The sequence below is a fragment of the Camellia sinensis genome, chromosome 12, assembly GCF_055761805.1.
Source record: "Camellia sinensis isolate YWXY chromosome 12, ASM5576180v1, whole genome shotgun sequence".
Taxonomy (NCBI): domain Eukaryota; kingdom Viridiplantae; phylum Streptophyta; class Magnoliopsida; order Ericales; family Theaceae; genus Camellia; species Camellia sinensis.
The window spans coordinates 23,030,731-23,047,928 of NC_138972.1; the positions used below are offsets into that span (position 1 = coordinate 23,030,731).

A 17,198-nucleotide genomic window follows, 5' to 3' on the forward strand; every position below is an offset into this window, starting at 1 on the left:
TAAATTCCCAGTAAATTACTCAGCAAAATTCCAAGTAAATTGCTAGTAACTTCTCAGTAAATTTTTCAAAAAATTTCCAGTAAATTCTCATTAAATTCTTCGTAAATTACTAAGTAAATTATGAGTAAAATAGACAGTAAATTACTCAGTAAATTCCAATTAAATTCCAAGTAAATTACTCGGTAACTTGCAAGTAACTTCTCAGTTGCCGAAAATTTAATCCGGCTCATCAACGCCTTACAGCGGTAAGAAGATGCTCTATTCGCCGGTCTGAAAGTAGTTTTTGAATTAGAAACCCAGGCGATGGCTCCATCCATGCAGACAATGGAGCGATGTGCAGACACACATCCTGCCGCTGATATCTGTTGCGTAACTGTGGATGAAGGAGATCCTGCTGTTCGTTCTACTTTTGGATTTTTGGATTAAAAAAAATGTGTAAAATAATTATTTTGTATCATAATTTGTCTTGCTTTGGAATATGTAATGAAATTATTTTATATACTCTACTGGATTATTGGGCCACGATGCAAAATTATATGCGTTAACTGTATTGGGCCTTATCTCTGACTGATGAGCCTATGTCTAATGGGCCTCTATTTCGAGACATCCATATTGGGCCCATTATAGTGTCCACTTCTTTCATAGTTTTGATTGGGCCTCTTAATTTGGGAGACTGTAATTGGGCCCATTATATTATTGTTGACGAACCAAAACAATAATCACATTAATTAAATATATCTTAACATCTTTATTATTTAATCGTGAAAATGTACATAAATATTTTCCCACCGCCAATCTTTTACATAATATGAAATCTCGTCGAGTACAATGGTCAGTGCGAGACAACAATTTACAAGGCTAATAATCCCAAAGCTAGATAATGTCTTCGTCATCCTGCGTGCAATAAGCTGGGTAAATAAATTCTCCGTTAGGCTTTTGAGACCACTATATGTCAGCCATGTATACATTGTCGCGGTGAACGTTCAGACTCCCAGTGCTTTCCAGAGGTTGTAGTTGAATAGGCATTCTATCTTGTATACCCCCTGATTCCCCGGCATGGACATGTCTACGGCTCTGAACCACATCGGGTTCTTCAAAGTGTCGTAGAAGACCCCTGATAGCATCCTCTCTCTCTAGTGGATGTGGTTCGATACATCCGTTCGTGTGGAATATCGAACAGCCGCATTGGAAGTGGAATATCTTCCTGCGTTGGGCCTTCTTCTTCTCAATACGATGCCTCTTCTTGATCGGTTCTGGTGAAGAGGGGCTGACTGACTGTCTAGAACTCTACGTTTCGGATCGTCCACGCTTGGAGCTCGGCATGTTCGTGTTTTTTCAAAAATTCTTTGTAACTAGAATCGGCTCCGGGGTTGCATAATATAATACTTGGTATCCTGCCTTTTATTTTCTTTGGGCCAGCATATTTACAATTTGAAAAAAAATTTCGTTGCACTCCAATAAATTCCCGCCAATGTTTCAAATATTGTGGGGCCACATCATCGATTACGTTGTAAAAAGCGTCGTCATTGTGGTCCCTCAAATCGATGTGGCCGGAATAATAATTATGTGGCCCCAAAGACCGGGGCCAACATATTTTCCCAATTCTAGATGGGCCTTCAATTATAATGCTCTTGGGCCTGTGTGGTCTTTGGGCTTCGTCTCTTATATTTTCTGCAACCCATTGCTGTATGCCTGTTGGAACGATCCATACTGTATCTGTAAATTGATGAACATACGGCAATGGTGGAGTAAATGAAATTCGATCATAATTGGATGACAACTTGTCATAATTTAGCCAGAAACATTTTGGATCATCATTTCTTACCAGTGCCAGTGCTTCTTCTTTACTTCCGGCTGTAAGAGCTTCGTGATATACATTTTCTTTGTTGTCCGCGTTAGCGTAGCGACCCCTCTCACGGAATTCATCCCATTCCGTGTAGTTCCCGTATTTGGAGATGTATTCCAGCACAGCCTGATAGTTGTTGGCCCCTTGTACATTTAGATGGAAATGGCGATTAGTGCGATCGTGAGTAACGTCGAAGAACCGTTCATCCTGTGTCTGAAAATGGTATGGAAATTAGACGAGAGCATGTAGATGTGGTTCACCGTCCTCGTGTAATTCACGTGCAACCGTCACATAATTTGATGGCCTGTTAGTGAACAACTCTCTAATTTTCTCTAACAATCTCTCTTTAGGTACAGAACATCTGGGATATGTGAGGAAGATTTTCTTGTTTTGAACTCTAAAACAACGTCACATTGAGGCCACAAGTCACTCACTCTCAATAACGTCACTAACTCTCTCGGATGACGCAAGTCACTCTCTAAAAACTTTACCGGTATAAGAGAGTGAGAGAGTGACTTATATATGATCCCAGGAGCGTCCCTATAATATTACTGGGACGCTTCCCCCCCCCGCGCCACGTGTCATCCCCCGATTGGTGCTCCCTTTCGCAATTTGTGGCGTGTTGTCGGCTAGGGGCTTCGCCCCGCGCCCAGATCTACAGCCAGGATTAAAATATGGCAAGCGCAAGTGGGAAACTATTTAATCCAAAATAATTGGGCAATTTGAATTATTTTACAATGGATTTCGGAGATCTAGCTCAATTTAGGCGGTTGATTTTAAAATACGAGTCGGATCTTTTACTGCTGCACTGGTCCTTAGTAGCAGTTTACTCATAAATTTACTGGGAATTTACGGAGTAATGTACTGAGTATTTACTGGGAATTTATTAAGTAATTTATTGAGAATTTACTTAGAATTTACTGGGAATTTATTGAGTAATTTACTGAGTAATTTACTAAGAATTTAGAGAGAATTTACTGAGTAATTTATTGAGAATTTATATGGAATTTTCTGAGTAATTTGCTGAGAATTTATAGGGAATTTACAGAGAACTTATTGAAAATTTACTGAGAATTTACTGTCAATTTACTAAGAATTTACTAAGTAATTTACTGAGAATTTAAAGAGAATATACTAAGTAATTTATTGGGAATTTACAGAAAGTTTACTGAGTAATTTATTTGAAATTTATTGAGTAATTTACTGTGAATTTACGGAGTAATTTATTGTGAATTTACTGAGTAATTTACTAAGAATTTACTGAGTAATTTAGTTTGAATTTACTGGGAATTTACTGCATAATTTCCTGAGAATTTTTGGGTAATTTACTGATTAATTTACAGGAAATTTACTGAGTAATTTATAGAGAATTTACTAAGTTATTTTCTGATAATTTACTGAGTAATTTATTGGGAATTTACTTAGAATTTACTGGGAATTTACTAAGTAATTTACTGGGAATTTACTGATTAATTTATTGAGAATTTATTAAGAATTACTGAGAATTTACTCAGAATTTACTGAGTAATTTATTAGGAATTTACTGAGTAATTTATTGGGAATTTACTAAGTAATTTAGTGAGACTTTAATGTGTAATTTACTGAGAATTTAATGAGAATTTATTGAGTAATTTACTAAGAATTTACAGGGAATTTACTGAGTCATTTACTTAGAATTTACTAGGAATTTACTGAGTCATTTACTTAGAATTTACTGAGAATTTACTGCGTAATTTCCTGAGAATTTAAGGAGAATTCAAAATTAATTTACTGGGAATTTACAGAGAATTCATTGGGAATTTACTTAATAATTTATTGTGAATTTACCAAGCAATTTTTTGAGTAATTTACTGGGAATTTACTGAGTAATATACTGAGAATTTACTGAAATTTACTGAGTACTTTACTGAGGATTTACTATGAATTTACTGAGTAATTTTCTTTGAATTTATTGGGAATTTACTTACAATTTACTGGGAATTTATTGAGTTATTTACTTAGAATTTACAAAGAATTTATTAGGATTTTACTAAGTAATTTGTTGAGAATTTGTAATTGACTAAGTAATTTTCTGACAATTTATTGGGAATTTATTGAGTAATTTACTGAGAATTTACTGCCAATTTACTAAGAATTTACTAGCAATTTACAATGTAATTATTTAGAGTTTATTTGGAATTTACACAGTAATTTACTGAGAATTTATTGAGAATTTACTGAGTATTTGCTGAGAATTTACTGGGAATTTACTGTCTAATTTACTGAGAATTTACTAGCTAATTTGCTGAGAATTTACTGGGAATTTACTTTGCAATTTCCTTGGAATTTATTGAAAATTTACTGAGTAATTTACTGAGAATTTATTCAAAATTTACTAAGTTATTTAATGAGAATTTACTAGGAATTTACTGCGTAATTTACTGAGTAATTTACTAAGAATTTACTAGTAATTAATTGAGCCATTTACTGGGAATTTAATGAGAAATTTACTGATAATTTACGGGGAATTTACTGAGTAATTTATTGGAAATTTACTGACTAATTTGCTGAGAATTTACTGGTAATTTACTGAGAATTTACTGGCAATTTACTGAGAAATTTACTGGGAATTTCTAAGAATTTACTCGGCAATTCACTGAATAATTTGTTGAGAATTTAATGAGAATTTATTGGGAATTTATTGAGTAATTTACTGAGTAATTTGCTAATTATTTACTAGGAATTTACTGAATAATTTATTAAGAATTTACTGGGAATTTACTGAGTAATTTACTGACAATTTACTAAAAATTTATGGGAAATTTACTGAGTACTTTATTGAGAATTTACTGAGTAATTTATTGGGAATTTACTCAGTAATTTACTGAGTAATATACTGGGAATTTACTGAGTAATTTACGAAGAATTTACAGGGAATTTACTGAGTAATTTAATGAGAATTTATTTGGAATTTACTAAGTAATTTACAGAGAATTAACTTGGAATTTACTGAGTATTTTATTGAAAATTAACAGGGAATTTACTAAGTAATTTACTGAGAATTTATAGGAAATTTACTGAGTAATTTACTCAGAATTTACTGGGAATTTACAGAGTAATTTACTTAAAATTCACAGGGAATTTACTGAGAATTTACTGAGTAGTTTACTCGGACTTTACAAGGGAATTTGCTGAGTAATTTTCTTTGAAATTATAGGGAATTAACGGAGAATTTACTAGGAATTTACTGAGATTTTACTAAGTAATTTACTAATAAATTTCTGTGTATTTACTAAGTAATTTATGGAGAATTTATTGAGCAATTAACTAAATAATTTATTGTGAATTTACTGAGCAATTTACTGATAATTTACTGAGTAACTTACTCAGAATTTAGTGGGAATTTACTGAGTAATTTACTGGGAATTTATTGAGCAATTTACTGAGAATTTATTGAGTAATTTACTGAGAATTTATTGGTAATTTTCTGATTAATGAACTTTGAATTTTTTGAAAATTTACTAAGAATTTACTAGGAATTACAGGGAATTTACTGAGAATTTATTCAATAATTCACTGGGAATTTACTAAGTAATTTACTAAGAATTTATTGGGAATTTACTGAATAATTTTTCGAAAATTTACTAGGAATTTACTTACTAATTTAAAGGCAATTTACTGAGTAATTTACTTTCAATTTACTGGGAATTTTCTAAGAAGTCACTGGCAATTTACTGAGAATTTGTTTGGTAATTTACTAAGAATTTACTGAGTAATTTATTATGAATTTACTGGGAATATACTGAGTAATTTACTAAGCAATTTACTGAGAATTTAATTAGGATTTAGGGTGAATTTACTTAGTAATTTACTGAAATTTTTCTGAGTAATTTATTAACAATTTACTAGGAATTTACAGATTAATTTGCTGAGAATTTATAGGGAATTTAGTGAGTAATTTACTAAGAATTTACAGGGAATTTACTGAGTAATTTATTGGGAATTTACTGAGAATTTACCGAGTAATTTATTGAGTAATTTACTGGAAATTTAATGAGTAATTTACTAAGAATTTACTTTAAATTTACTGGGAATTTATTGAGTTATTTACTGAGAATTTAATGGGAATTTACTGAGTAATTTACTGAGAATTTTCTGGCAATTTACTGAGTAATTTATTGAGTATTTACTAGGAATTTACTGAATAATTTACTGAGTAATTTACTAAGAATTTACAGAAAATTTATTGAGTAGTTTACTGAGAATTTAATGATAATTTACTAAGTAATTTACTGAGAATTTTCTGGCAATTTACTGAGTAATTTATTGAGTATTTACTAGGAATTTACTGGGTAAATACATTCTCCATTAGGCTTTTGAGACCACTGTATGTCAGCCATGTATACATTGTCGCGGTGAACATTCGGACTCCCAGTGCTTTCCGGAGGTTGTAGTTGAATAGGCATTCTATCTTTTATATCCCCTGATTCCCCGGCATGGACATGTCTACGGCTCTAAACCACATCGGGTTCTTCAAAGTGTCGCAGAAGACCCCTGATAGCATCCTCTCTCTCTAGTGGATGTGGTTCGATACATCCGTTCATGTGGAATATCGAACAGCCGCATTGGAAGTGGAATATCTTCCTGCGTTGGGCCTTTTTCTTCTCATTACGATGCCTCTTCTTGATCGGTTCTGGCGAAGAGGGGCTGACTGATTGTGTAGAACTCTGCGTTTCGGATCGTCCACGCTTGGAGCCCGGCGTGTTCATGTTTTTCCAAAAATTCTTTGTAACTAGAATCGGCTCCGGGGTTGCATAATATAATACTTGGTATCCCGCCTTTTATTTTCTTTGGGCAGGCATATTTACAATTTGAAAAAAATTCTCGTTGCGCTCCAATAAATTCCCGCCAATGTTTTAAATATTGTGGGGCCACATCATTGATTACGTTGTAAAAAGCGTCGTCATTGTGGTCCCTCAAATCGATGTGGCTGGAATAATAATTATGTGGCCCCAAAGACCGGGCCCAACATGTTTTCCCAATTTTAGATGGGCCTTCAATTATAATGCTCTTGGGCCTGTGTGGTCTCTGGGCTTCGTCTCTTATATGTTCTGCAACCCATCGTTGTATGCCTGTTGGAACGATCCATACTGTATCTGTAAATTGATGAACATACGGCAATGGTGGAGTAAATGAAATCCAGTCATAATTGGATGACAACTTGTCATAATTTAGCCAGAAACATTTTGGATCACCATTTCTTACCAGTGCCAGTGCTTCTTCTTTACTTCCGGTTGTAAGAGCTTCGTGATATACATTTTGTTTGTTGTCTGTGTTAGTGCAGCGACCCCTCTCACGGAATTCACCCCATTCTGTGTAGTCCCCGTATTTGGAGATGTATTCCAGCACAACCTGATGGTTGTTGGCCCCTTGTACATTTAGATGGAAATGGCGATTAGTGCGATCGTGAGTAACGTCGAAGAACCGTTCATCCTGTGTCTGAAAACTGTATGGAAATTGGACGAGAGCATGTAGATGTGGTTCACCGTCCTCGTGTAATTCATGTGCAACCCTCACATAATTTGGTGGCCTGTTAGTGAACAGCTCTCTAATTTTCTCTAACAATCTCTCTTTAGGTACAGAACATCTGGGATATGTGAGGAAGATGTTCTTGTTTTGAACTCCAAAACAACGTCGCATTGAGGCCATAAGTCACTCACTCTCAATAACGTCACTAACTCTTTCGGATGACGCAAGTCACTCTCTAAAAACTTTACCGGTATAAGAGAGTGAGGGAGTGACTTATATATGATCCCAGGAGCGTCCCTATAATATTACTGGGACGCTTCCCCCCCCCCCCCGCGCCACATGTCATCCCCCGATTGGTGCTCCCTTCTGCAATTTGTGGCGTGTTGTCGGCTAGGGGCTTCGCTCCGCGCCTAGATCTACGGCCAGGATTAAAACATCTAAAAAGGCAAGCGCAAGCGGGAAACTATTTAATCCAAAATAATTGAGCAATTTGAATTATTTTACAATGGATTTCGGAGATCTAGGTCAATTTTGGCGGTTGATTTTAAAATACGAGTCGGATTTTTTACTGCTGTACTGGTCCTTATTTGTCGTCGGCGAAGACAACGCCGAAAATTTAATCCGGCTCATCAACGCCTTATTTCCAAATAAATTCTCAGTAAATTACCCAAAATATTGTCAGTAAATTACTCAGTAATTTTTCAGTAAATTCCTAGTAAATTACTCAGTAAATTATTTAGTAATACTTAGTGAATTCTCAATAAATTCTCAGTAAATTACTGTGTAAATTCTCAATAAATTCTAAATAATTACACATTAAATTGCCAAAAAATTCTCGATAAATTACTCAGTAAATTACTCAGTATATTCCCAATAAATTCACAGTAAATTCCTCAGTAAGTTCCTAGTAAATTCCCAGTAAATTATTCATTAAATTCCCAGTAAATTATTTAATAAATTCCCAGTAAATTACTCAGTAAATTCCAAGTAAATTACTCGGCATATTTCCAGTAAATTCTCAATAAATTCCCAATAAATTACTCAGTAAATTCCTAATAAATGCTCAGTAAATTCTCAGTAAATTACTGAATAAATTCTCAGTAAATTCCCTGCAATTCCTAGTAAATTCCCAAACAATTCAAAGTAAATTACTCAGCAAAATTACCAGTAAATTCTCAGTAAATTACTAAGTAAATTCGCAGCAAATTCTCAGTACATTACCCAGTAAATTACTCAGTAAATAGACAGTAAATTACTCAGTAAAATATCAGTAAATTCCTAATAAATTCTCAGTTAATTCCCTGTAATTTCAAAGAAAATTACTCAATAAATTCTCCTGTAAATTATGAGTAAACTACTCAGTAAATTCCCAGAAAATTCTCCGTAAATTATTCAATAAATTCCATTAAATTTTCAGTAAATTATTAGTAAATTTCCAGTAAATTCTGAGAAAATTACTTCGTAAATTCCCAGTAAATTCTCAGTAAATTCCCGTGAATTTTCAGTAAATTACTCAGTAAATTCTGAGTAAATTACTTCGTAAATTTTCTGTTAATTCTCAGTAAATTACTTGGTAAATTCTCAATTAATTTTTAGAAAAATATTCAGTAAATTCTCATTAAATTACTTAGTGAATTCCCTGTAAATTTTTCGTAAATCACTCATGAAATTCTCAGTAAACTACTTAGTAAATTTTCAGAAAATTATCAGTATATTACTCAGTAAATTCTCAGCAAATTACTCTGTAAATTTTCAGTAAATTACTCAGTAAATTGCTGAGTAAATTCCCAATAAATTACTCAATAAATTCCAAGTAAATTTCCAATAAATTCTCAATAAATTACTCAGTAAATTCCCCATAAATTCTCAGTAAATTCTCAATAAATTCTTAGTGGATCATTCAGTAAATTCCCAATAAATAATTAACAAATCACTCAGTAAATTCTCGGAAAATTACTCAATATATTCCCAGTAAATTCTTAGTAAATTCCCAGTAAATTCTCAGTAAATTACTCCGTAAATTTCCAGTAAGTTCTCAGTAAATTTCCTATGAATTTTTAGTAAATTACTCAGTAAATTCTAAGTAAATTCTAAGTAAATTACTTAGTAAATTTCCTATAAATTCTCAGTAAATTACTTAGTAAATTCCTAGTTAATTTTCTGTAAAATACTCAGTAAATTCCAAGTTAATTATCTTTAAATTACTTAGTAAATTCAAAGTAAATTCTCATTAAATTACTCAATAAATTACTTAGTAAATTCTAACTATATTACTCAGTAAATTCTTAGTAAATTACTCAGCAAATTCCAAGTAAATTGCAGAGTAAATTCCCAATAAATTACTTAGTAAATTTCATGTAAATTACTAGTAAATACTAGATAAATTCTCAATAAATTACTCAGTAAATTCTCCGTAAATTCTTAATAAATTACACAGTAAATTTCCAGTAAATTGTCGATAAATTACCTAGTAAATTCCCAGTAAATTCTCAGTAAATTATTCAGTAAATTCCGAGTAAATAATTAACAAATTACTCAGTAAATTCAAAGTAAATTACTCAGGATATTTCTAGAAAATTCTCAGTAAATTAATCAGTAAATTTCGAGTAAATTCCCAAAAATTCTCAGTAAATTCCAAGTAAACTCTAAGTAAATTCCTCAGTAAATTGCCAGTAAATTCCCAGTAAAATACTCAGTAAATTCCCCATAAATCATCAGTAAATTGCTCATTAAATTCCCAGTAAATTACTTAGGAAATTCCCAGTAAATTCACAGTAAATTCACAGTAAATTCTCATTAAGATACTTAGTAAATCTGCTGTAAATTCTAAGTAAATTTCAATAACTTCTTAGTAAATTCCTATTAAATTCTCAGTAAATTACTCAATAAAATCCCAGTAAATTCTCATTAAATTACTTTGTAAATTCGCAGTAAATTGTTAGTAAATTCTAGTACATTCGCAGTAAATTTCTAGTAAATTACTAAGTAAATTCTGAGGAAATTCTCAGTAAATTAATCAGTAAATACCCAGTAAATACTCTGTAAATTACTTTATAAATTCCCAAAAAATTCTAAGTAAATTACTTAGTAAATTTCCAGTAAATTTTTAGTAAATTACTCAGTAAGTTCTTAGTGACTTCCTCAATAAATTATTAGTAAATTCTAATTAAATAACTCAGTAAATTAATCCGTAAATTAATCAGTAAATTTCCACTACATTTTCAGCAAAATTCTCAGTAAATTCTCAATAAATTCTTAATAAATTACTTACTAAATTCCCAGTAAATTCTAAGTAAACTACTCAATAAATTACTCAAAAAATTTCCAGTAAATCCGTAGTAAATTCTAAGTAAATTCCAGTAAATAACTTAGTAAATTTTCAGTAAATTACTTAGAAAATAACTCAGAAAATTTCCATAAAAATTTTAGAAAATTACTCAGCAAATTCCCAGTAAATTACTCAGTAAATTCTCATTAAATTACTTAGTAAATCCGGAGTAAATTCTTAGTAAATGCTGAGGACATTCTCAATAAATTCCTAGTAAATACTCAATAAATTACTTAGTAAATTCCCAGAAAAGTCTAAGTGAATTACTTATTAAATTCGCAGTGCATTCCTAGTAAATTTTCAGTAAATTACTCAGTAAATTCCAGTAAATTCTCAATAAATTACTCAAAAAATTATAAGTAAATTCTCATTAAATAACTCAGTAAATTCTCAGTAAATTATTCAGTGAAATCCCATTAAATTCTCAGTAAATTAATCAGTAAATTCCCAATAAATTCTCAGTAAATTACTCGGTAAATTTCCAGTAAATTAATCAGTAAATTCCAAGTAAATTACTCAGTAAATTACCAGAAAATTATAAGTAAATTACTTAGTAAATTCGTATTAAATTACTTTATAAATTACTCAGTAAATTTCCAATAAATTCTGACTTAATTAATCAGTAAATTCTCAGTAAATTACTCAATAAATTCTCAATAAATAACTCTGTAAATTCCAAGGAAATTACTCTGTAAATTCTCAGTAAATTCTCAGTAAATTCACAGTAAATTACTAGTAAATTCTCATTAAGATACTTAGAAAATCTACTGTAAATTCTAAGTAAATTTCAATAAATTCTCAGTGAATTCCCAACAAATACTCAATAAATTACTTAGTAAATTCCTAAGACTAAGTAATATTTGACATCGCCGTTCATGTTTGTTTGTAGCAATTTGTATGATGCTATCCATGGGCATCCTCTTTTATCTGCAGCAGCATATGCGTTTCCAAAATATGTGATGTCTACTGGGCATGTAACTGGAAAAGTAAATCGAGCCTGTAATTGATCGTCCGCCCGTAATCGTGTGTCCCGTATTTCCACTTCGACGCGACCGGTTGAATTAAATGGACACTGTGGTCTGTAGCGTAGTTTGCATTTGTCAATTATCATTGACTTGAATGTGAGCTTCTGCCACATTGCATTGCCTATCTTCGGATTGGTGATTGATATATTGGATACCGGTAAATTCGATGTCGCGTCTATTATGTCAGTTTCTAATTCACCTTCCTCATGCTCATGGAGCTCATCTGTCAATCCGATGGGGTTGATCTCCTTAGACATAATGATTTTAGAATGTTGTTAGCGCAGCGGCCTCTCCGAATTGTCAAACACACAATTCGTTTATGAATGTGGAATGTATAATTCATATCAATATATAAAGGTTAAGTGCATAGAGTTGGGAGAATAATTAATCTAAAACGGGGTCGCATTGAGGCCATAAGTCACTCACTCTCAATGACGTCACTTACTCTCTCGGATGATGCAAGTCACTCTCTAAAAACTTTACTAGTATAAGAGAGTGAAGGGGTGACCCCTCTCACAGAAATTACTCTATTGTCCATGTTAGCACATCGACCCCTCTCGCGGAATTCACCCCATTCCGTGTAGTCCCTGTATTTGGAGATGTATTCCAGCACAGCCTGGTGGTGGTTGGCCCCTTGTACATTTGGATGGAAATGGCGATTAGTGCGATCGTGAGTAATGTCGAAGAACTGTTCATCCTGTGTCTGAAACGATATGGAAATTGGACGAGAGCATGTAGATGTGGTCCACCGTCCTCATGTAATTCATGTGCAACCCTCATATAATTTGGTGTCCTGTTAGTAAACAACTCTCTAATTTTCTCCAACAATCTCTCTTTAGGTACAGAACATCTGGGATATGTGAGGAAGATGTTCTTTTTTTGAACTCTAAAATGACGTCGCATTGAGGCCATAAGTCACTCACTCTCAATGACGTCACTTATTCTCTCGGATGACGCAAGTCACTCTCTAAAAACTTTACTGGTATAAGAGAGTGAGGGAGTGACTTATATATGATCCCAGGAGCGTCCCTATAATATTACCGGGACGCTCCCCTGCACCACGTGTCGTCCCCCGATTGGTGCTCCCTTCCGCAATTTGTGGCGTGTTGTCGGCTAGGGGCTCCGCTCCGCGCCCAGATCTGCGGCCAGGATTAAAACATTTAAAAAGGCAAGTACAAGCGGGAAACTATTTAATCCAAAATAATTGGGCAATTTGAATTATTTTGCAATGGATCTCGGAGATCTAGGTCAATTTAGGCGTTTGATTTTAAAATACGAGCCAGATCTTTTACTGTTGCACTGGTCCTTATTTGTCGTCGGCGAAGCCAACACTGAAAATTTAATCTGGCTCATCAACGCCTTATAGCGGCAAGAAGATGCTCTATTTGCCGGTCTGAAAGCGGTTTCCGAATTAGAAACCCAGGCGATGGCTCCATCCATGCAGACAATGGAGCGATGTGCAGACACACATCCTGCCGCTGATATCTGTTGCGTAACTGTGTATGACGGAGATCCTGCTATGCGTTTTGCTTTTGGTTTTTTGGATAAAAAAATGTGTAAAATAATTATTTTGTATCATAATTTGTCTTGCTTTGGAATATGTAATGAAATTATTTTATATACTCTATTGGATTACTGGGCCGCAATGCAAAATTATATGCGTTAACTGTATTGGGCCTTATCTCTGACTGATGGGCCTATGTCTGATGGGCCTCTATTTCGAGACATCCATATTGGGCCCATTATAGTGTCCACTTCTTTCATAGTTTTGATTGGGCCTCTTAATTTGGGAGACTGTAATTGGGCCCATTATATTATTGTTGATGATCCAAAACAATAATCACATTAATTAAATATATCTTAACATCTTTATTATTTAATCATGAAAATGTACATAAATATTTTCCCACCGCCAATCTTTTACATAATATGAAATCTTGTCGAGTACAATGGTCAGTGCGAGACAATAATTTACAGGGCTAATAATCCCAAAGATGGATAATGTCTTCGTCATCCTGCGTGCAATAAGCCGGGTAAATACATTCTCCGTTAGGCTTTTGAGACCACTGTATGTCAGCCATGTATACATTGTCGCGGTGAACGTTCGGACTCCCAGTGCTTTCTGGAGGTTGTAGTTGAATAGGCATTCTATCTTGTATACCCCATGATTCCCCGGCATGGACATGTCTACGGCTCTGAACTACATCGGGTTCTTCAAAGTGTCGTAGAAGACCCCTGATAGCATCCTCTCTCTCTAGTGGATGTGGTTCAATACATCCGTTCGTGTGGAATATCGAACAGCCGCATTGGAAGTGGAATATCTTCTTGCGTTGGGCCTTCTTCTTCTCATTGCGATGCCTCTTCTTGATCGGTTCTGGTGAAGAGGGGCTGACTGACTGTGTAGAACTCTGCATTTCGGATCGTCCACGCTTGGAGCCCGGCGTGTTCATGTTTTTCCAAAAATTCTTTATAACTAGAATCGGCTTCGGGGTTGCATAATATAATACTTGGAATCCCGCCTTTTATTTTCTTTGGGCGGGCATATTTACAATTTAAAAAAAAATCCCGTTGCGCTCCAATAAATTCCCGTCAATGTTTCAAATATTGTGGGGCCACATCATCAATTACGTTGTAAAAAGCGTTGTCATTGTGGTCCCTCAAATTGATGTGGCCGGAATAATAATTATGTGGCCCCAAAGACCGGGCCCAACATGTTTTCCCAATTCTAGATGGGCCTTCAATTATAATGCTCTTAGGCCTGTGTGGTCTTTGGGCTTCATCTCTTATATTTTCTGCAACCCATTGTTGTATGCCTGTTGGAACGATCCATACTGTATCTGTAAATTGATGAACATACGGCAATGGTGGAGTAAATGAAATCCGGTCATAATTGGATGACAACTTGTCATAATTTAGCCAGAAACATTTTGGATTGCCATTTCTTACCAGTGCCAGTGCTTCTTCTTTACTCTGTAAATTCCGAGTAAATTCACAGAAAATTCTCAGTAAATTCCGAGTAAATTCCCAGAAATTCTTAGTAAATTCCTAGTAAACTCTAAGTAAATTCCTCAGTAAATTGCCAGTAAATTCCCAGTAAAATACTCAGTAAATTCCCCATAAATCATCAGTAAATTTCTCAGGAAATTCCAAGTAAGTTCTCAGTAAATTACTCAGGAAATTCCCAATATATTCTCAGTAAATTCCCAGTAAATTCTCCGTAAATTACTCATTAAATTCCAAGTAAATTACTCAGTAAATTCCCAATAAATTCTCTGTAACTTACTCAATAAATTCCCATTAAATTCTCAACAAATTAATCAGTAAATTCCCAGTAAATTACTCAGTAATTTCTCCATAAATTATCAGTAAATTTCTCATTAAATTTCAAGTAAATTACTCAGTAAATTCCCATTAAATTCTCAGTAAATTACTCAGTAAATGACTTAATTAGTTCCCAGTAAATTCTCAGTAAATTACTCAGTAAATTCTCAGTAAATTACTTAGTAAATTCCTAGTAAATTCTCATTAAATTACTCAGTAAATTACTCAGTAAATTCTCATTAAATTACTCAGTAAATTTCAAGTAAATTTTCAGTAAAGTCTCAGTAAATTACTCAGTAAATTCCTAGTAAATTGCTCGGTAAATTATTCAGTAAATTCCCAGTAAATTCTCAAAAAATTACTCTGTAAATTGCTAGTAAATTCTCAATAAATTACTCAGTAAATTCTCAGAAAATTACTCAGTGAATTCCCAGTAAATTACTTAGCAAAATTCCAAGTAAATTCCCTGTAAATTGCCAGTAACTTCTCAGTAAATTTTTCAAAAAATTCCCAGTAAATTCTCAGTAAATTAGTTTGTAAATTTTCAATAAATTACACAGTAAATTCTCATTAAATTTTCAGTAAATTACTTTGTAAATTCGTAGTAAATTCTCAGTAAATTACTCAGTAAATTCCCTGTAATTCCAAGTAAATTCTCTGTAATTTCAAAATAAATTCATAGTAAATTACTTAGTAAATTCCCTGTAAATTCTCAGTAAATAATTCAGTAAATTCCAAGTAAATTACTCAGTAAACTCCCAGTAAATTTCTAGAAAATTACTCAGAAAATTCCCTATAAATTCTCTTTAAATTACTCAGTAAATTTTTCGTAAATTTTCAGTAAATTCATAGTAAATTACTTAGTAAATTCTCAAGAAATTCCCAATAAATTCTCAATAAATTACTCAGTAAATTCCTTGTAAATTCTGAGTAAATTACTTAGTAAATTCCCAGTAAATTCTCAGTAAATTAGCCAATAAATTCCAAGTAAATTTTCAGTAAAATACTCAAAATATTGTCAGTAAATTACTCATTAATTTCCCAGTAAATTGCTAGTAAGTTACTCAGTAAATTCTCAGTAAATTACTGTGTAAATTCTCAATAAATTCTCAATAATTACACATTAAATTGCCAGTAAATTCTCAATAAATTTCCAGTAAATTACTCAGTAAATTAGTCTGTCAATTCTCAGTAAATTCTCAGTAAATTACACAGTAAATTTCCATTAAATTCTCAGTAAATTACTTTGTAAATTCTTAGTAAATTATCAGTAAATTACTTAGTAAATTCCCTGTAATTCCAAGTAAACTCTCTGTAATTTCAAAATAAATTCAAAGTAAATTACTCAGTAAATTCCCTGTGCTCGTTCATGTTGAGCACCACACACTGAAAACACAGTTCGGAGCTTCCGCAAAGGCCACTTGAGCTTAAAAATGTACTCTCCTTGCACTTTCTTGAGGGATCAAGGCACAAAACAACAGAATAACATCCAAGGAGAGCACCAGAGGCCTACCGGCTACTCTGGAAATCCACCGGCCACCCATCGGCCACAAAATGATGCCATCGGCCACAAATGGTGGTCATCGGCCATCACTAGTGGCCGGTCGGCCATCGATGACAGATTCGGGGCATTTTTGGCTTTTCATCATGGGTCTTCAAATATAGGGCTTCAAACCCTATTTCCTTACTTCTCCATTGCCGAAAATCACTCCCTTCCCTCTTTAGACACTTTATACGTGTTTTTCGAACACCCTGCGGTCGTTCGATTCGCTAAAACCTCTTTGCACACTCCATTTTGAACCGATTAAAAAGTGATTTCAGTGCTCTCTTCTTGATTGCCATCACTCGGGCTTTGTTTCCCCGAGTTACCCTTGATTTCAGTGCCCTCTCCCGAGCCCTGACCTTTTCTTTCATTTTTCCTCTCTCGGAGTAGACTTTTTGTTGACTTTTGGCATTCCCGCCCATTTCCCACATTTTCGGCCATTCCCTCATCCTTCTTCGAGATAGTGGACAACATCCCATATGACGGAGCTCCTCCGGGGATGGAGATGGATCCAGAGTTCCAGCCATTGCCGCTCAGTATTCGATTGTTCGACCCGGTGACGTATCATTCTGAGGTACATATGCTACCTCCCGATAGCATCCGCCAGTTTAGGGGGTTTGCGCAAGG

General features: G+C 33.7%; 1 protein-coding gene across 1 annotated transcript; it reads right to left on the reverse strand.

Moving 5' to 3' along the window:
• Positions 1 to 1,662: 1,662 nt before the first annotated feature.
• On the reverse strand, positions 1,663 to 7,525 carry LOC145803434 (uncharacterized). Its single transcript, XM_082896706.1, has 3 exons — positions 6,773 to 7,525; positions 1,826 to 2,059; positions 1,663 to 1,716 (listed from the first exon to the last, which is right to left on the reverse strand). Exons 1-3 carry the CDS (start codon positions 7,523 to 7,525, stop codon positions 1,663 to 1,665), a joined length of 1,041 nt encoding a protein of 346 aa, XP_082752832.1.
• Between the last annotated feature and the right edge of the window lie 9,673 nt (positions 7,526 to 17,198).

Coding starts and splice junctions, on each gene's coding strand:
- LOC145803434 (XM_082896706.1), bottom strand. CDS start 7,525: ATGCGACGTTGTTTTGGAGTTCAAAACAAGAACATCTTCCTCACATAT. Junction 2,060..6,772: donor ATGACGACGCTTTTTACAAC/GTAATCAATGAT, acceptor TACCATTTTCAG/ACACAGGATGAACGGTTCTT. Junction 1,717..1,825: donor AAGAAGAAGCACTGGCACTG/GTAAGAAATGAT, acceptor ATCAATTTACAG/ATACAGTATGGATCGTTCCA.